The sequence below is a fragment of the Ptychodera flava genome, chromosome 3 (assembly GCF_041260155.1).
Source record: "Ptychodera flava strain L36383 chromosome 3, AS_Pfla_20210202, whole genome shotgun sequence".
Lineage (NCBI taxonomy): Eukaryota > Metazoa > Hemichordata > Enteropneusta > Ptychoderidae > Ptychodera > Ptychodera flava.
In genome coordinates this window covers 11,368,034-11,389,726 of record NC_091930.1, presented here as the reverse complement: position 1 = coordinate 11,389,726, position 21,693 = coordinate 11,368,034, and the positions used below count along the sequence as shown (strand labels likewise).

Sequence of the window (21,693 nt, the reverse complement as noted above, 5' to 3'; positions counted from 1 at the left end):
TATGTCTTTGATTTACTGATTTTGTGTACAGGAGGCTTTAGAAAGTGTTGCCGTCATTGGCCTGGATGTTACAATGCTTTCATAACACTAAGTTAATACCGGATTATGTTGTTTAAGAATTATTCTGTGTTCAGTAAGTCGCTTTAATACTGACTCAAATGGGTAAAGACTGACAGAATTCACAAAAAGTGCGTGACTCTGGATTTTTGTGTATTCATTTACTAGCGCCTTCTGCGGTTGGAGCAGATCAAAGTGAGTATATTTGAGTATATCAATTACCGTCATGAGCAACAACCAGGAGTTTGCAATTGAAATTAATGACATCATAGCATATAGACTGCCAGAAAATGCAACTGTTTGAGACAGTGTCACTATTTTTTTATTTAATGTCAACTACAGTTGCCTGTTTTACTTGTAAAAGTATGTTGGAATTCATTGTATTCAGGTTGTCAATTTAGCCTTACCATGTGCAACCTGCATCATTATTGTTGAAGATGAAATTGTGGTCAGGGCTAGAATTCAAGGGTGAACAATAACAGTGACTTTTACATATGCAGACTCTTAAAACGATGTATTCGCACATTAATCATACCGTTTCATGCTTGTAATCTTTGTTCTCGCATTGTAATGTCATATTATGATCAAATACAAATATATGCCGAAAGTCTAGGGATTCACGTATACGTTATCCTTTCTAGATAAAAATTTTTACCTTGTTTAAATTTGCTTTTTGAAGCAATGATGGAAAGTAGATCCCATCAGCGTATATAGACAATATTCAATGGAAGACGCCAAAGTTTCTTTTCCACTTTTCAATATTAAAATACAACTTACAATCAAGTTATTGTCATTCACAATGTCGCACTGAAGAAATCTACTATTTGTAGCTCACGTGTGTAAACACGTGGGCTAATGTCATAGCGATGTCTGTCTGTCTGTCCGTGTGTGTGTGTGTGTGTGTGTGTGTGTGTGTGTCTGTCTGTCTGTCTGTCTGTCTGTCTGTCTGTTTACACGATAACTCAAAAACGCCTGAACAGATTCAAGTCAGATTGGATACACAGTATAATGCTACTTGCATTAGAACTGATTAGATTTTAATTAGTGTGGCTTGCATATTAATGAACTTATGCAATATCATTTTTTCCCTACAATTGTTTCCCTATGGAGACGGTAATGACAGTGTAGACATATCAAGAAATACTGCACAAAATTTCATGAAACTTTTCACAGATGACAATTTAAGAACATTATGATGATACTGTGAGTGTCATGTCAATTATCTTCTCATTTGCATATTTAATGAACTTTTGTTATTAGTGTCATAACTCTGAAATTCCTGCACCAAACTTGATAATACGTGCAACAAATATTGATCTGATATATATCTAATTATTCTTAGAAGCATTAGGCAGTGTCAAGTTAATAAATAGCTCATTTGCATATATTATGAAGGTTTGTAATAAGTCATAAAACTCCGATATAACTTCACCAAATGTGATAAAATCTGCTGCAGATACTGAGCCGACTGATATCTAACTTCAGTGTAAAGCATTTAGCAGTGTGAAATTAATTAAGGGTTCATTTGCATATTTAATGAACTTTGTAATTAGGTGTATAACTCTGAAATTACGGCACCCAAGTCAGTGAAATTGGGTACAGATATTGTTTTCATAAATATCTAATTGTACTGGGAAGCATTTGGCAGTGTCAAGTTAACAAATAGGTCATTTGCATATTTTATGAAGTTTAGTAATTAGTGATATAACTCCAAAATAACTGCACCAAATGTGATGAAATCTGCTGCAGATACTGATCCGACGGATATCTAACTGTGGTGTAGAGCATTTAGTTGTGTGAAGTTAATTAAGGGTTCATTTGCATATTTAATTAACTTTGTAATTAGTGATATTACTCCAAATTACAGCGTTAAATTTGATGAAACTTGCTACAGATGTTGATCTGATAAATATCCTATTGTACTGAGAAGCATTGAGCAGTGTCAAGTTAATAATTAGCTCATTTGCATATTTCATGAAGTCTTATAATTAGTCATATAACTCCGAAATAACTGCATCAAATGTGATGAAAACTGCTGCACATACTGATACGACAGATATCTGTGTTGTAAAGCATTTAGTAGTGTAAAGTTAATTAAGGGTTCATTTGCATATTTAATACACTTTGTAATTAGGTATATAACTCTGAAATTTCGGCACCAAAATTTTGTGAAACGTGCTACAGATATTGATTGATAAATATTTAATTGTGCTATGAATCATTGAACAGTGTCAAGTTAATTTAGGGTTTATTTGCATATTTAATGAACTTTTTAATTCAATGAACTTTGTAATATATCTCATTGTTCTGTGAAGCTTACTACTATTAATGAACCTGGTGTAAAACACGTGAGCATATTCACTTCATATCTGGTTTACTTCTAATATGTTACACTGTGCTAACCGATGGTAAGTTGTGCATTGTAACAACAAACAGTTGTGACGACTTCCGAATATGTTGAACTTTTGAATCGTATTGTAACATAAACAGATCTTCAAGGAGATTCCACAGGTACAGGTGATTTAGGGTCATAATAAATTTCAGAAAATCCGCCATCAAATGGAAACGATGAATCAAGAAAGTATCCTTACAATGATAAATTTTAAGCAATGCTCAACCGATTAAATTCGGGTGGCTAGTTAACTTACTGAAAATATTAAAGCGGCGCTGGTTACTTTCATCTCTACAGTCGTCATTGCTAAGCCTTTTTCAAATTCCTTCATTTGCTGATTTCTCCATGCATTGGGAATCCAACATAGCTCTTCAATAACGGATTATTCTGAAATGAGCAAATATCCTAACGTTCGTCACAACAATGTAAGATATGCTCATTACGCTCAAGCTCTTCCAATTAAGTGAGTTGTGTAGTGAGTCTTTAAGTCAAATTATAGCCTATGGGTTTTCTTTCATTGATAGTTTGATTATGTGAATGGCTTTTATTTCAGTCATTTCACTGGGACCGTCCAAATTTATAGAATAGATTATAGGATATATGTTCTATACAGCTAGATAAAGTGAAAGCTCTGTGAGATGTAATTTTCTACATGCTTATTATTCGGCGTTTGTTGTACATGTATATAATATCGCGATGACATTACATGCTCTATTATATTTTACGCATAATTTTTGAGAAAAGATCTCATAGTCTTAACTTTCATGAATCTTAGCATTTACAGTTTATCTCCCCATTGATTATTATAGTTCGGGTATTATATTCTTGATTTTCCTGGTTCTTGTGTATATGCAAGAGAGATAATCAACTTTCAATTGATAATCTTCTTGTTACTTTACTTTTCCTGTTTCTAATATTGTTCACAGTGAATCCTATGATGGGTAAGTAAATAATTACATTTGAATTTGAATTTTATCTTCATCTTTATATTATATTTCATTTTCATAATATTAAGAGGTTATTGTAATTGTTCTTGTTCAGTAAAAGCTGCATTTGCATTTTTTCGTTTGATAAAATACTTCATGTATAAATTACCAGTTATTGCCCAAACAGGAACTACCCCAATAAAAGCCGGATAATCGTAAATCTATGCAAATGTCAAAACGCCACAATGCTGATTGGACGTGCCGTGTTTGATCCTAGAATCCCATGATTTTGTTATGTTTCAGACTTTCATTGCCATTGAATCTTCCATATGATGTCTCTGAATATATAGCAACTAAGCTTTAGTTCAAAATAAACAGACGAAGTCTTCCGTTTTTGTCGGAAAACGCATAAGTTCCAAAACGTATTTCCTATGCGACCAATTTAACCCTATTTGCATATGACACGAAAGTACCCATCACGATTATTCAAATTTGTCATACGGTCAAAGCGATGTTTACAGCTTTTCGAAGCAAACGTAGCGGATAGAGGTATCAGCCTTAAAGGTTTTCAACCAAGTTACCCTTCTTTCCGTAGGCACAGGGTTTTTTTCAGTCGTAACAAATGATGAAACTTACGTACACCATTTCACCGAAACTTACTGTAAATACAAGTTAGCTATGTATCCATGCCGAGCCATGGACGGATCAAAGAAAATCAGGCAGTGATCGTATCATCGATTTAGTCTTCGGTACGGTCCGAGAAAATCCTATAGAAATACGTTTATTTAAGAGCAGTGATGCATTTCGTTTTTCCGAAATAGAATGGTACTGTGTCTGTTCGCGTATACTTCAGAACATTGTCAATCGGTAAATCTTGACATTCCTTGCAACATAACAGCCGTTTTGAATGTTGCAGCAAGGACGCCGCCTTGCGACATTGTCCCCTAAAACGCAACTTGTTCTGCATTCTCGCACACTGGGGGTCACCTGGGGTGCACTCATGAGTCGAATGTGTTCAATAGGTGTAGTCTGCAAGTAACATCTGTTACGATGACGATGACGATGACCTTTGTTTTGTATGATTATTTTGAGGCTTATGTTTACTTACTTTCGGAACTGAGATTAAAAGTAATTAAAACGCTGTACTTGATGATAAGAACTTGCTTATAGTCCGAATGAGCTTTTATTGAAGGCAGATACGGTATACTGCTACAGTTGCGTGAAATTCAAGCATATCACATGGTCCCAGTAGCCTAAAGTTTGTTCTGTAAAAGTAATTTGCCGTAAAACAAAGTAATACAACCTTTAATTGACAACTGACGCACGTTATCCCCAAAATGTGCACAATGTCCCCAAAAATAAAGGGCAGTGGGACTCAGTGTCCCCTGGTTAAAAATTCCTGGTAGCATCACTGAAATTTAATTTTGTTTGCGTCTATGACGTTCATAGCCAGGCGATTCGTGACAAATATTCAACTTGAAGCGATTGCAAATAATTGGAGTGCAAGACTCATCTTATTTTTCCTTCATCACAGTGTCGAAAAGCTATCGGGTAGCCCTGGATTTTTGTAACCAGATAAGCAAAGCAAAAAGCAAAAACGCACAACTTATTAATAACAAATATAGTATTCTTGACAGCGTATGGCCCGGATTAGACCTACTCGCGGCTTCTTTCGTCACAGCGAGTTGAAAACTAATTATCGAAGTTCAAATTTGTCACCCAATTCTCCAATGATTATAGTTTCACTATACATAAATGAAAACACTTTTAGTTCTACTTTTTGTCGTATAATATATGTAGTCGCTACGTACATGTGACCTGGATTTACAATCCATGATCTCACCTCAATGACGTCACCCCGTGGCCACCCCGTGCCGTCATTTCGGCACCTCAGTAACGTCTACCATCTTGCGGCCGGCTGTTGGACGCTACCAGTACTGTCTTTATTGCCATATAATAGGCGGAATTGTTGTCTATGATTCAGTTATTCAATTAGCAATAAAAACTGGATATAAATATTACTGTCATCATCCTGTAGTATTATAAAAGCTGAAAATCCATTCGGTGTTTGCATTGACTGTTCAGACAGACGCGACGGTGGAGGGGATTTATGGTTTTCCCGGCCACGGAATATGATTGTGTTCAGCGCAGACCGCGATTTTTATATTCAAGCAGGTGGTGATAATTGAATACTCCAAATCACTCTAGTGTGTAACAGATATTGTTTACCACCCTAATAAACTCGTTTACATGAGAATTCAAAAACTCTTGCCTAGTGTATGCAAATGGACGCGTCATCAGTAATCCCCATTTCATGCGCCCACGGTCCTATAACTTCCCTTTTAAGTACATATCCAACTTTTATTTACTTTACAGCTATGATGCAGATGATGATGATGAAAGGTAGGCATTTTTATGTTGAAATAATTTTCCATTATTTCTAGTAACAATAACAAAGTTGATAATCATTTACAAAGTTGTATTTAGTACTCAATCTGGCAGTAGAAGTATATCAGGCAAGAGTGTGCCACCTCTGAAGCATGGCTTTCCGTTGTCAAAAATTACATTCATGTACCCTAGCATTCAGGAAGGTCAGTTAAATATTTTGGCTAAAAACACACAAGAATCTGATGATTTTAATGCGGTAAAAACAAAGTCGGTCGCTTCAGGTTATAAACCGCGTCTCATTTTAATAACACATAGTATTATACATCTACCATCGAGAACAATAGAACTTAGCGTGCATTAAAAACAGTCCGGTTATGTCCATACAGAGGATATTACGATTGACCAATCAGCGAACCTGCCGCCGCCAACGTCATGAATAATTAACCATGCAATCTTTGGCTCGCAGATTGTAATGAGTTCGGAACTTTCGGCTACATTTCACTCTTTATTTTTAGCACTAGGTAGTTTTTAGATGTAGACGTTATGCACAATGTTCAGTACGGTCGAGATGGCGACTGACACTGGTGGTTATTACATCGAATATTACTTCTTTGGATGATTTTCCTGGCCAGGTACCGCTCCTAGAAATCAGATTTGACCCTTGTAAATTGAAAGCAAGTTATTTGTCGCCAAATATCGCCTATTTTGGACAAATTTAATTTAACCTTTCCATCTGTAGCATGGAGAATGTTCAAGTTTTGCAACGATGGGTCAACTGTTCTTGTCAATGATCGGAGAACGATGGAGCACGATTTTTGAGATAACCATGCATTTCCCGGTACGATTGACCCTTCGTTCAGGAAAACGCACCCACAATCAATCGCCGAGAAGTTAACCAGAAGCTGGTAAAGAGTACGAAAACGTCCAATAGCTCTTTGTCGAACATGGTCTAGGTTAAAGAAACTCAGAAAATATTCCTAAAGAAATCCTTACAATTTTTGACACGGTAGAACGTCGCAAATTGACTCGAGACCTCGGGGTAGCCAACATTCTCACTCGATCGGTCACGGTGGATCTGTCAGGTCAGATCGCGATCTCAGCATAACTTTCAAAGTGAACCCACTTAACCTTAAACTGTCATTACATATACAGTATGTGATTGGTTCTTGCCTTGACCTCATTACATATATGGTACGCCATTGGCTTTTTCCAACTATCCTCTATGTGGACATAACCCGGACTGAAAAAAACCATACGGAACGCCCGTTCCGTAACACGTACGGTTTCAAGGCGCTCCATCCAGTGCAGCTGTATCTGCGCGTTCACTGTACAACGGTTTCAAGGGACCCATTGGACGAATGCCAGAACAAGTCTCGCGCGTGCTCTGTACGTACGTACGTGTGTAGTGCACACACACAAAAGCGCGTCCGAGAGAGCGTTCCACACTGGCGCGATACAATTGGAAGAAAAATTGTTGACATCGCACGAAAACGGTCACTACTCTGACATTTTGATGCCCCAGTCAGGAATGTAAGATGTATAATAATAAGGTTAATATTATATAGGGCTCAGCCCTTGGTGTCGCGCCAGGGGTTAAGATTGGCAATGTTATTTGTATTGATATGATAAACTGTAATTGTTACTTCGTAAACGTTTTTATGACAACTATGCCCAGTTTCCCTCTGATGAAAGCAGTTCACGTACTTACAAGACGTCAAACCCTGCAGCAGGGCAGGTATAGATTTTCTGTAGCGTGTAAAAATTTTGGACAAAAATTGGCAATTTTTACAATGATAACAGCCTATTGCGCTAAACAAGGGACGTATTATGCAATAATTATCATTGCAATGGTAACCGCACTGCCAAACTTCCACTTGCAAGCTGAAACTATAGCGTTCCGTCTAAAAACTGGCAATTTTTGAATCTAATTATTGACACAGGGGGCGCTCTTCTATAATTCAATCCCAGCATTCTTTGCGTATGCCCCCGTTCATATGCACGACAGTTTTCTCCCTTTATCTATATAAACGATATTTTGTATCAGCGACAAGGTGCATAATAACATTTACTGGCTAATAAAAGAGGTATATTTTATAAAAGGCATGTTATATAATAGTAATTTGTTTCGTTTTTGTTTATTTACGAGTACTCAAAAAAAAAACATGGCGGCGCCCATGAAAGAAGGGTACACTTCCGGTTACTCGCATAGTATATTATGAATAAGCGCATGCGTAGTCAGTAAGCCGCTGGCGCGACTATTACGAAAATACCGCAAAGGATGCACGAGGACATTGGCGCAGCGCATCGCCCTCCGCTTAGCGGAGGGCGATGCGCGGCGCCAATGTCCGAGTGCATCCTTTGCGGTATTTTCGTAATAACCTCATAGTATACGGTGTCATATTCTATTTTAAAAACACTTAGCATTAAGGAAACATTACATGTTTTTTATAAGGTTTAACATTTCAGTGCATTAAGTTAATTTCACTATCTAAAAGCGGGCTCATCGTTAAATGGTGATTGATAAATTTAATTTTCTATAAATACGTTCTTCTTATTAGAGTTAACTTCGGAGGTGTTACATGAAAGTTTGGTGGATGTCGCCTCGCATTCGAGTAATGTTTTCGGATTTTGAAGGGTTGCACAACAACGAGTCAGAATGCGTTAACATCACGAGAATACGAGGTGATATCCATCAAACCGGGTAAAAACCCTTATCATACGTACACATTGGTTACCGATTGTTTTCCTTGCGACGTTCTGAGATTATGGACGAAATCGACAGACATTGACATTGCTCATTCCTTGCTGTACCAATAGAAAGTTGGCTCCTAAGGTGCGATGGCAATTACATCACATGTTGGTATAACTCTGCTCTTTGGCAATTCCACTTTTTAGGAGATGTGTAACACTTTTGGTGCGAACAATTCAAATATCAATGTGTCAACACAGCTTTTCACTTTTTAAGGATGTTAACGTTTAAGTTCAGTACCACATTAGGTGTAAAACATACTACTTTGAAGTGTCTTAAAGGGGTGTGTTTCGTGTTCTTAAAAATAACCTTAGCCCTTCACGAAAGTTATGAGGCATGACAAAAATCGGGTGAAAAATCGAATTCACGTCAGTTTTCAAGAGGGTGCTCGGTCGAGTGGCCCCGCAGTGCACAGAGCGGGTAACGCTATGGAATCTATGAAAGCAATGATGATATAGTAGCCTAAACGGTCACATCATTATATCCAACAATTATTCATGTCCTTAGATGCTCAATATGCCAAATTTATCATTTAAAAAGGCATTGTCAACGGACTAGGAAATCATAAAAATGGGTATACATGTTGCTTCAGCGAAAACTAAACATTTCAAAGATATTTATATCGTATGATCGTGTATTTTCGTTACGGACGTACCTAATTAAATTAAATGTGTTCAAACGACCGACACGAAAGTTCGACCTTATACTTTGTTTGTATTCGAAACGTACTCTGAAGCGATCATGACCTCTCTGAGTCACTGTGCGATTCGGAAAAATACGATCTGTGGACACCTTTTCTGTCGTAGTCGGGCTTTTGTGCTTTTCTAAGGCCGTACTCGATGTATTTGAACTGCAAGATATTAAAACTGGCCAACAGGAAACCTGTCGTATAACAGTTCTGTCATGATGCACTGTCGACCAGGACCGTCCTCTACAGCAGACAGATGACATATAAACATAATACGGGACGGTGAAGGATGTCAATACATACGTAATACACACACATTTTGATGCGGGCGTTCGTTTTTGTATAAACTTTGCGTGTACTTAGGTGCAATGCCAAAAAACTGCAAGCAGACAAAACATTTTGAAATGATTATAAATGCGGTTTTGGAGTTTTTAAGTTATGTTAGCTCAGTTTTATGTATATTTACATATCAACGCGCACGCCTAGCTATAAGAAGTTCCGATTACACTGAAGTTTAATATGTCAAAATGCGGATTTAAAATAGTACATTCTAAACAATAGGAGATAAGAATGGTGTCACAGTCATAGCATTTACAACAATTAGAGGTAATTACCAAATATCGCCTGTCCCTTGCGTCGTATCAGAATTCGTGGCATTTGTACTGCAACAGACACTCGACGAAGTCAAGTGTCTGACGCAGCACAAATGACACTAATGCTGATACGACACAGGAACAGTCGATATTGGGTGTTAGCCGAATTACCATATACCAATGCCAAGAAATTTACTAATGCTTACCTAAAACCTAAAGTTTGAGGCTTGATTTTTAATTACACCTTGCGCATAAATATCAACATATTTGTGTGAACAGGCTTCATTCATAAACTAAAAGCTTGAGCTTAAGCTTACGAAGCAGTCAACATCACCTCCGACATCGCAGCAAGTCCTTATCTCAATGAACCCCAAGAAGAAAGACACCGGGATTCAAAATTTGTCGTACAGGGGAACGTTCTAAGGCGCAATATGCTATTTCAATTGTAACTGATCAAAAACTGACCTTTGCTTTAAATCTCAACTGATTTCGATCGCGTTAGATCGTCGTAAGGCACGGAGAGGAGCCGCCATTTTGTTTGTTCACACTGAGAGTTATTCTGTTAACAGGCGTCACGCGCGCAACATCGCTGTCACGCCGCGAGCTCGCTACCTGTTCGGAGGTAGACCGTGCCGTGCGAACGGCAGAATGTTTGCACTCGAGCTTGTTTTGAAAAAAATATAAGAACTTAACAGAACAACCATGGAAAATCAATATTTATAAGACTCAACATGTATCTCCGAATTTAGCAACCCGAAAATCCGTGTTCCTCGAAGCCCTTCGAGTTTTCACAACGGCTACATCGCTTCGCAATCGGGGAGCGGCAGCCTTTTTTATTGTTTACCGTGTTTACCATCAAATTGCTAATGTAGTTGGAAAACTCCAAAGCGATGACGTTTATCGTGCATATCTCGACGTTTACCGTGAAATATCACGGCTGACGTTTTACGGTAAATGTTACCAGGATGAAGCGATAGGGGCATCGGTATATGATAGTACTATATATCGTCTCTTTAGAAGACATAATCTTATTATATATCTTCTACTTGCCCTGAAAATGACTGTATGAGATGGAATATTACAATTTGCCAATATAAACACAATTTTTTTCATGTTAGAAAAATAGGATGTCAATGGTCAATTATGTGTGCGAGTATCCCGCCTGTAATGAATTTATTCAAACCACTTTGAATAACATCTTGCAGTTATACATGCTAAACGTAAAGGAATGTCATCAGATATTACTAAACTCCCCCAAAATGCAATATTTTAATTTACTGTTTACAGTGACACTGTTGATTGGATATCTAACAAGTTCACCAACAATATCTGCTTGAGTAGTATTTTGGCAACTCCCAATGTATGTTTATAAAAAAGCGAAAAGCATCTAAAATATCTCTTTTTATCAACGTCATTCACCCAATTTTACATCTATATGTCAAAATAGGGACAATTAAACGATCAAAAAGATCCAAAGTCAATTTTACATATATATTCCCGATGTAAGAAATACCTTTGCTGAGACTGAAAGGGCCTTTGTAGCTTTCACCTTAATATTATGAAAATTTGCTTTAAATTTGTCATTGGGAGTAATAACAAAACGATAGTAGCAAACGTCTCTTGATGTAACCACGTACATTCCCCTTGACTTAGAGATCGTTTTTGGTAAAAACCTTATTTTTTTTCTGTGTAATAATATAGTTTTCATTTTCAAACAATAACAGAGCAATTAATCAATACAACTTGAAAACCTGCTTGAGTTTTTGAAATAAACAGCACATCATCAAAATATGAAAGACAGTTGATGCGCAACGAAGCTTATTTAGAACCTAAATGTAAAGTCATTTATGCAATTGTTCAGAAATTGAGATTACAATCCTGATTATCGCCAACGTTAGTTCAAACCTGTCAATAACGCTGTTGTTAGACTTAACACAATAGTTGGCGTTTTTATGCATTGACTTAATCATAGAATTGAAAATATCAGGGGTGCCATAATTCTTGAGTTTTCAAAGCAAACCTATCATTTTTTTTTTACGATCGATAAATCAACACAAAATATACTTATGTTTTGAGTTACAATTAGCTATGTTAGTGGATGAAGAATTAATATCAATGACGGCTCTCATGACTAAAAACACGTTATCAAAAGTCGAGCTCTTGGTTCCGAAACCAGACTTGAATTGAATGGCATTCACTTATCATTCAAGTAATTAACAAGCCTACAATAGACAATAGACATGAACAATTTAGCCAGACAGTTAAAAATCGATATTCCTCGATGATTTGTTGGACTTCGTCCATCATCAGACGTAAAAACAAGTTACTTGAAAGCAGATTTCCGACAATTTGGAAACATACAGAGGTTAAATGCACCAAGTATCTACATTTCATTTAAGATACTGTCTGCATCCGGGGATTCTTTTATCTAAACTTAATGAAGGTTTGAAATAATTGTGCTTTAATGAAATCAAAGGTGTATTTCTTGAGTGTAACGCCACCGTAATATAAATACTGAGCATGTAGTCCATTGCAGCGGCGGGGTCATTCTTCTTAAATCCGTCTTACAAGAGCAGTGAATTTGACGTCGATTTCTCTAAGATTCAACTTTATTGAAAGATAACTACGTCCGAATAAGATCAAGGGTTAAATATCGCTAATATTCCTTACAGAAACTTTGTTTCACGCAATTAATGCAAACTCTCTTATCTTTAAATTACTCTATCCCTCAGATCAAATGGTATTCAAGCAAATGCAAGAAAGGGAGAGTGCAACCATGGATGCTGTCTACAAAGTGATGCGTATGAATCTTCTGTATATCTTTACATTTACTTTTACATCACACAGACTAGCAACTGCTTTAGACCTCATTAAGCAGTAATGTTACAAGCAATAGTAGTAGTAGTAGTAGTAGTAGTAGTAGTAGTAGTAGTAGTAGTAGTAGTAGTAGTAGACGACATTTGTTTTTCGTTTGTCTCAGTGGTGTGCATAGTGGTAGTATTTGGGATCGTCGGTGGATCTTCTTTCAGTCGCTTTTGTATTTAAAAAAGATATTTCAAACGCCATATCAATAAGCCCTTTCATTTCACTTTGACGTTAATCTGTTTTTACTCCTCTAGACCATAAAGATGAAGAGCGAGGAAAATCTGAAGCTAGTGAGTATATTTCAACAATATTGAAAGACTTATCGCATTGCGTACATCATAAAATCTTTGAAAAAATGGAAACAGCTAAGGTCATATTTTTGCGCAGTGCTGTGCCTTTACTATCTAATAAAAGGCATGCATTATTTTTGTACGAGCTTGTTGAGAATACCGACTTTTTACGTATTCTTTGGATTTAAATGAAGTTTGATAATTGCGAAATTAAACAAAGCCAGTGAAGACAAATGAAATTATCGCGACAAAGCAAGACGTTGGCTATCTGGGATCATGAAATTTTTTAAATGATGAAACCGAGTATGAAATCGACGTTATTTTGTCGAGATAAAAACTGCAATCAAACAAAACGGTTGTCAAAATTTCAGGACATTGCAGATGTAATTAAGATGGACCTGAATGAGGCACGTTTTGACAAAATTCGGTACACGGAGCGAAATATTTCTTGATGGTCAAGACAAGGGTTTAGATCAGATTGGACTGCCTTCACTGCCTCATTCTCAGCACATCGCAAAAATATAAATGATTGAACATCAAGTCGAATTTACAATGTGTTTACACTGGTGCATAGCACTTGACGTGTACACCTTTTTCGACTGCAAAAGAAATAAATGCTACCTGCGGACCAGTCTATACTTTAGTATGAAATAGTATCCTGCAGTATTTGTTAGACTTGAAGTCAGAGATGAATCAATTTCTTGTTGGGTAATTATACACTGTGCCGATGCTGTAGGGAAAACATGAACAAACCTGGCACATGTCCTATTGTCTGCTTAACATTAACTCGACGTGCTCTAAGTATGCATGTTAGCATGCAAAGGAGTAAAGTTTGAAAACAAATGGTATTGATAATCGGTAATCAGGTGGTATTGTTTAGAGAGACTGATATGTTAATGCCTAGGCTACCATAGACGATATACTATCATGAAGATCCCGATTACTGTACATCGTTATATCTTACCATAATATAGACTTGTATGTGCCAACGTAGAAGTTGTTTTTAATTATGAGCGATTGTTTTTTCCTATGGGCTCTGTAACATCACTCAATCTAATCAGACAAAAGTAAAGTTATTTATTATTGTAAATTTCTAACGCCAATTCCAATATAATATAATAGAGTACGAATCTTCACATATCGCTTTCTACTGAAATATCAAATTTTCCAGCGTTATTTGCCTGTTTAGGGCTGGCTTAAAGCCCCATCGGCCGCACCTTCTTGCATTAACTTACCGAAAAAGCCATCTTATCTTAACAGAGATACTTATGATTACGGGAGTTTGAAATCTGCACGTGCTTCGAAATGTTCATGCCCCCAAAAAATCATTTCAAAAGTTAGCATCAAAGCACTATCGGAGCGCATTTAAGCTTCAGCGCTGTTTGATGTTGAATGTACAGTTAGGGTGTCTATTTTCTCCTTAAGGCAGTATGCACCTCGAAAGTGAAAAAAAAATTAAACTTTGGCTCAAACTTTCCTCAAAGAATATTTTTATCATTCTCTTTCAAAATCAAGAATAAAACTCGGGTCACAGTGCTAATTTTGGAACTAGAGAAAGAAATTACTCAAGATATATCGATAATCCAAATTCGAAATGACCGCAATCCTATTTTCGATTTCCGAAAAACTAAGCCTGCGAATATTGTTCTTACACCAAAAGCTTTAAAATGACCATTACAAATGGTAGATCAGAATAGAATTATAAAGGTTTGAGAGTCCAAATACGTCCTAGAGGTGCAGTCTACCTTTAGCCATTTTAACACAGTATCATTCATCTTTCCGCCATTTTTAGCTCACGTGTGTAAACGTGGGCTAATGTCACAGCGATGTCTGTCTGTCTGTCTGTCCGTGTGTGTGTTTGTGTGCGCGTGCGTGTGTGTGTGTGTGTGTCTGTCTGTCTGTTACACGATAACTCAAAACGCCTGAACGGATTCAAGTCAGATTTGGTACACACGTACTATATGCTACTTGCAAGAAGTGATTAGATTTTGGTTAGTGTGGCTTGCATATTAATGAAGTTATGCAATATCGTTTTTTTTCCGTACATTGGTCTCCATATGGAGATGGTAATGACAGTGTAGACACATATCAAGAAATACTGCACCAAATTTCATGAACCTTTCCACAGATGACAGTCTCAGAACACTATGATGATACTATGAGTGTCATGTCAATTATCTTCTCATTTGCATATTTAATGAACTTTTGTTATAAGTGAGATAACTCTGAAATTCCTGCACCAAACTTGATGATACTTGCACCAAATATTGATCTGATATATACCTTATTATACATCCGAGCATTGGGCAGTGTCAAGTTAATAAAAAGCTCATTTGCATATTTTACGAAGGTTTGTAATAAGTCATTTAACTCCGATATAACTACGCCGAATGTGATGAAATCTGCTGCAGAGACTGATCCGACTGATATCTAACTGTAGTGTAGAGCATTTAGAAGTGTGAAATTAATTAAGGTTCATTTGCATATTTAATGAACTTTGTAATTAGGTGTATAACTCTGAAATTACAGCACCAAAGTCAGTGAAATTGGGTACAGATATTGTTTTGATAAATATCTAATTGTACTGAGAAGCATTTGGCAGTGTCAAGTTAACAAATAGGTCATTTGCATATTTTATGAAGTTTTGTAATTAGTGATATAACTCCAAAATAACTGCACCAAATGTGATGAAATCTGCTGCAGATACTGATCCGACAGATATCTAATTGTGGTGTAGAGTATTTAGTTGTGTGAAGTTAATTAAGGGTTCATTTGCATATCTAATAAACTTTGTAATTAGGTATATAACTCTGAAATTACGGCACCAAATTTTGTGAAACGTGCTACAGATATTGATTTGATAGATATTTAATTGTGCTATGAATCATTGAACAGTGTCAAGTTAATTTAGGGTTTATTTGCATATTTAATGGACTTTGTAATTAGTGACATTACTCTAAAATTACAGCATTAAATTAAATAAAACGTGCTACAAATGTTGATCTGATGGATATCTAATTGTCCCATAAAGCATTGAGCAGTGTCAAGTTAATTAACAGCTCATTTGCATATTAAATAAAGTTTTGTAATTAGTGATTAAACTCTGAGAGTACTGTGCGAAGTTGAAAAAACTTGCTACATATAGTGATAACATATATCTTATTGTTATGTGAAGCGTATTACTATTAATGAACCTGTTGTAAAACACGTGAGCATATTCAGTTAATATCTGGTAAAATATTAATATTCTTTTCCTTACTAACGTTCAACTTTTCTCTGCATAATTTCAGGATTCCTTGATAAACTTAAGGATTCAGGTAAGGTGTATGTAATTACTTTATTCTCAAGTGTATTTGGCAGTGCGTAAAGACAGAATGAGCTTTTTAGCAGTTATTTACTTTATATCTGTGTTACGAGAAAGTTATATGTATATATATATATATATATATATATATATATATATATATATATATATATAATATATACAAACATACATACATACACACACATACACACACATACACACAACACACAAACAAACATATATATATATATATATATATATATATATATATTATATATATATATATATATATATATATATATATATATATATTAACTATGACATATGTGCCTAGTGTAATCTGTGCCTAGTGTAACATACCGTGGATATTATTTTAGTCACTATTGCGAAAAGACGCACGAAAATGATCTTCACTATATTGCAAATATTTCGGAGCTTGAAAGTATGTGATGCTGTATTATCGCGTTATAGCCCACGTGTTGACACACGTTGGCTAATGTCATAGCAATGTCCGTCTGTCTTTGTGTGTGTGAGTGTGTGTATGTGTGTCTGTCTGTCTGTCTGTCTGTTTACACGATAACTCAAAACCCCTGAACAGATTCAAGTCAGATTTGGTAAACAGGTACCATATGCAACTTGCAAGAACTGGTTAGATTTTGGTTTGTGTGGCTTGCATAATTATGAAGTTATGCAATGTCATTTTTTCCGTTCAATGGTTTCCCTTTGGAGATGGTAATGACAGTGTAGACATATATTAAAAAATACTGCACAAAATTTCATGAAACTTTTTAAAGATGACAACCTCAGAACATCATGATGATACTATGAGTGTCTTGTCAATTACCTGCTCATTTGCATATTTAATGAACTTTGTAATTAGTGATATTACTCCAAAAATCATAGCACTAAGTTTGATGAACCTTGCTAAAGATGTTAATCTGATAGATATCTAATTGTAATGAGAAGCATTGAGCAGTATTAAGTTAAACAAATAGCTCATTTGCATATTTTATGAAGTTTTATAATTAGTCATATAGCTCCGAAATAACAGCATCAAATGTGTTGAAAACTGCTGCATATACTGATCCGCCGGATATTTGACTGTGTCGTAAAGCATTTAGTAGTGTGAAGTTAATTAATGGTTCATTTGCATATTTAATAATTTTTGTAATAAGTATAAAACTTTGAAATTACGGCACCAAATTTGATGAAACCTATACAGATATTCATCTGATAAATATTTAATTGTGCTATTAAACATTGAACAGTGTCAAGTAAATTATGGGCTCATTTGCATATTTAATTAAGTTTGTAATTAGTAATATTGCTCTAAAATAACAGCATTTAATTCAATGAAACATGCTATAAATTTTGATCTGATGGCTATTTAATTGTCTCATGAAGTATTGAGCAGTGTCAAGTTAATTACAGCTCATTTGCATATTAAAACAGTTTTTGTAATTAATGATTAAACTCAGAGTGTACTTTGCGAAGTTGATAAAACCTGCTACATTTAAATAATAACACATGAGAGCGAGGGCAATGTCAAGATTACGGCTCGGGCATCATCAATATTTCGATCATGACCACCATCCCTCGGGCAGGCAAAAAATCGTGATATTGCCCCAGCTCTCATATGTTATCATTTTTATTACACCGAACAAGCAAACATGCAAAGACACAAAATCACAAAAACACAACGGACCTCAGCGTAAAATCATAGACAGTAGATAGGGGCTACTGTCTATGGTAAAATGTTGTTAGTGCCGAGTCTACCTAGGGTTGCGGCTGAAAGTTTGCCGATCTCCTCGGTGGCGTATCCAAATTTGTTGCTTGCATAGTCGCTGAACACAGAAATTGCAATCCTTGTTGCCATTTTCGTTCGTTTGCTGTTTACTTGCATCAAAATATCGTCTAACTGTGCCGGTGACAGCTCTGCATGACGTTTCGCAGCCATAGTTGCCAACTGCAAGTACAAGCGAACGACAATTTGTTAAGCGCAGAAAGGATGCGCAGTAAGTAAAATGACGTCATCCATGTAATATCAAATGCAGAGGGCATCATCAAGTTCGCAGAGGGCATCATCACGTTCGCAGAGGGCATCATCACGTTTTGTAACACACCTCATCCGCAGTCTGTATTCTAATTCGCCAATTGACAGTCACGTGGGATGCGTTCTTTTTGTGCTGATCCACGTAAACGACGTCATCAGGCATCATTTGTCGGAACTGTTGCCTGCCAGGCATCAGTTCCGAAAAATGATGCCCGCTGACGTCAAAAAAACTTTTGCGCATGCGCGAACTGGAATGTAAACAAAGATGCTCTGGTTTCAAACAAGAACTCGAAACGAACGAAGACGATAATCAAAGGTGCATTGAACGTTTTGCAGAAGTATTGCGACCCTGTCGGGAAAAACTTTTTCTTGTTGAACCACTCCAACATATTACATCATATAGCTTACATGCAACAACTTTTGTGTATGGTACGTTCTTATGCATGACTACGGATGAGGTGTGTTATAAAACACATATTGACTGGCCATGAGGGCAACAGCATACGTCTTTAACCCCTCGGGCCTGTGAGTCACCCCCAAAAACAGACTGTTTCCCTCGTCCTACGGCCTAGGGAAACAGTCTGTTTTTGGGGGTGACTCACAGTCCCTCGGGGTACAGACGTATGCTGTTGCCCTCATGGCCAGTCAATATGTGTATACTTTTACATGTCACGTGAGTCGTGTTTAACCAATGGCAGTGCACGCTGAATGAGATAGATAAATAGATAGTGATATTACAGATATCTGATTGTTCTGTGATAGTTTATCTGTCTTTTCGAGTCAATGTCAAAACAAGGGCTTATTTGCTTCACTTGTGAAAAGTACAGTCTTTTGTGGTTAGGTATGTATTCGGAAGAATATCCCGACATGTATATTTCAGACTGGACAACAATTGCTATTTCAAGATGTTAAACGTATCGAAAATTTTCAACAAGTAACCGGGCCAGTTAACAGTAGACGTAACTAAAACCTTTCTGAGTATAATCATTCACGGAAATGTTGCTTAGCTTTCTCATACTATTTAATTATGTATGGAATAATCCACATAATGCGAACCAGTGTGCTTTTCTTGAAACCGTATCCTTTGTCATCATTAGCTCACGTGTTCACACGTGATATTACGTGCAACAAATATTGATCTGATATACATCTAATTATACTTAGAAGCATTTGGCAGTGTCAAGTTAACAAATAGTTTATTTGCATATTTTTATGAAGTTTTATGATTAGTCATATAACTCCGATATAACTTCACCAAATTTGACGAATTCTGCTGCAGATACTGATCTGACTGATATCTAACTCTGGTGTAAAGCACTTAGTATTGTCAAGTTAATTAAGGGTTCATTTGCATATTTAATGAACTTTTTAAAAAAAAATTATAAAATAACGGCACCAAAGTCAGCGAAATCTGGTACAGATATTGATCTGATAAATATCTGATTGTACTGACAAGCACAATTGGCAGTGTCAATGTAACAAATGGCTCATATTTTATGAAGTATTGTAATTAGTCATATAACTCCGAAATATTGGACCAAATGTGATGAAATCTCTTGCAGATACTGAGCCGACAGATAGTTAATTCGAGGACAGGTGAAAGGATATAATATCTTATAATATAATATCTTCAGATGCATTATTTTATATGAAGGTAAAGTGATAATGTAAAAATGCATCGAAATTTATCCTTGTCTTGCTGTTTATAGCGGCGCTCATAGTTATACGTTGTTTACACTGTTCGAACAATCACACTGTACAAAGTCGGTGTTTTTACTGATATCGAAGAATCGTGTCGAATCTTGAGTTCAGTTACAATATATAAATAAAACCACCATTGGACTGCATCACATCGTTCTTATTGGTCATTATGCAATCACGTTGCACGTACGAAAATTAAATGGCTCTAAACTGGCAAGGACTTGAGGAGTACGATGCCGTTTGAGGATCGTACGTTCGCATATATTATATTCCCAGCTTCTGGAACGCTGTTTGACATTGATAGGAAAAGTGTATCACCCGTCGTCGTAATTAACTTAATTTTCAAAGCCTTGACACTACGCTCAAGTATATGCCTAGTGTTATAGGTTTAGCGGAGGATTTGAGAGGCAAATCCCTAGCGAAGCATGGGAAACAAAAATATAAATATTTGGTGGGGAGGGTGTGAGAACAAAAAAGGAGACAAAAAACCTGCCGGTCACTGAAACCATTGAACTTTTACTCGACTCACACTCCTGATCCTTTAGTTACTGTTGCGTACTACATAACCTTCCTGGTCCTATAGCAGGGCAGAAAGTCACTACGTATTGCCATGCCTTTTATACTGGGAATAATTTACAAATGCACATTGATAATACACCACCCTGAAGAAGGCCGGAACAAAACGAGAATGTGATGCAAACAACATTTATTAGCATCCTAATAAGTAATCAGTCATGGAAATTATGATCAAGACGATGTTCATTCATCTTGGTCAGAGTATCGTATGCATGTCGGCAATGTTCTAGTGTGTATGCATGTGTGAATGTATGTATTGGTGGATAGATGGATGAATGAAAAGATCTAATGTCGATGTGATAATGGGTGTATTGTTTGTACGCTTTGTTTAGATTTATGGACGTGTATGTGTAGGGTGCCTTTTCGTATGCCTTCACATTAGAATAAAGATGAGTTTTCCTCCAGTTCTTGCAGCTTGACTTGTAATGGTTTCTTTATTATTTGCAGCTGTGTCTCCTGCAAAAGATTACGTTTATGCCCTACGACTCATACAACGATTCCCCGTTTTATCCTTTTGCATCCTTGCGGAAGCTATCGGCTTCAAGTCGTCTCAGATTTTCTCAAGCTCACCAGAGACTTCTCCAGTCACAATAATTACACTGTTATGATCCATACACAAGTTGTTGTGTTTTTGGGGGGGGTTGGTTGTTTGTTTGTTTTATTTAGTTTGGTTTGGTTTACGCAAGTTTGACCACAACAGCTCTCTCATAGTATTTTTCCATATAAGTATATTGTTGCACAAATATGCTTATACGGACATATTTTCTTGATAAATTTCCACCCCAACCGATGCATAGGTGTCATTTGAATTACACCAATATCGGTCAATTTGTAGGAAATGTCCTAACTGGCCTTGCTACATTCCATGGCACTCCAGCAGTTTCAAAACTGCAAGGCCGGACACACCGACACTCTCGTAGGCGTTAACCCACCTAGCCCTACACATATTTTGGCACTCTCGCTGCATTACACGCGTCTGGCCTTAAACACTAAAGAATATTAAACAATAGGAAAAAAAGATAACAAACAATATGCAGAGAGAAGAAAGAGGCATACGGAAAGGTGTGGTTAAATAACCGTGGGAAAGGTGAGTGGTGTAATGCAGTAAAAA

The 21,693-nt window shown here is 36.5% G+C and overlaps 1 protein-coding gene and 1 long non-coding RNA gene across 2 annotated transcripts in view; both read left to right on the top strand.

The window, feature by feature from the left end:
• Positions 1 to 3,390, top strand: part of LOC139129561 (uncharacterized) — a 6,515-nt gene extending 3,125 nt beyond the window's left edge. The window contains exons 4-5 of the long non-coding RNA XR_011551613.1: positions 226 to 252; positions 3,376 to 3,390. This is a non-coding gene — a long non-coding RNA (uncharacterized lncRNA). The remainder of the gene's footprint in view (positions 1 to 225; positions 253 to 3,375) is intronic.
• A 2,296-nt stretch (positions 3,391 to 5,686) lies between these two features.
• Positions 5,687 to 21,693, top strand: part of LOC139129560 (inner centromere protein-like) — a 56,391-nt gene continuing 40,384 nt past the window's right edge. The window contains exons 1-4 of the mRNA XM_070695207.1: positions 5,687 to 5,778; positions 12,526 to 12,594; positions 12,913 to 12,948; positions 16,239 to 16,265. Coding sequence (XP_070551308.1) covers positions 5,754 to 5,778; positions 12,526 to 12,594; positions 12,913 to 12,948; positions 16,239 to 16,265 — 157 coding nt within the window. The 5' untranslated portion in view covers positions 5,687 to 5,753. The remainder of the gene's footprint in view (positions 5,779 to 12,525; positions 12,595 to 12,912; positions 12,949 to 16,238; positions 16,266 to 21,693) is intronic.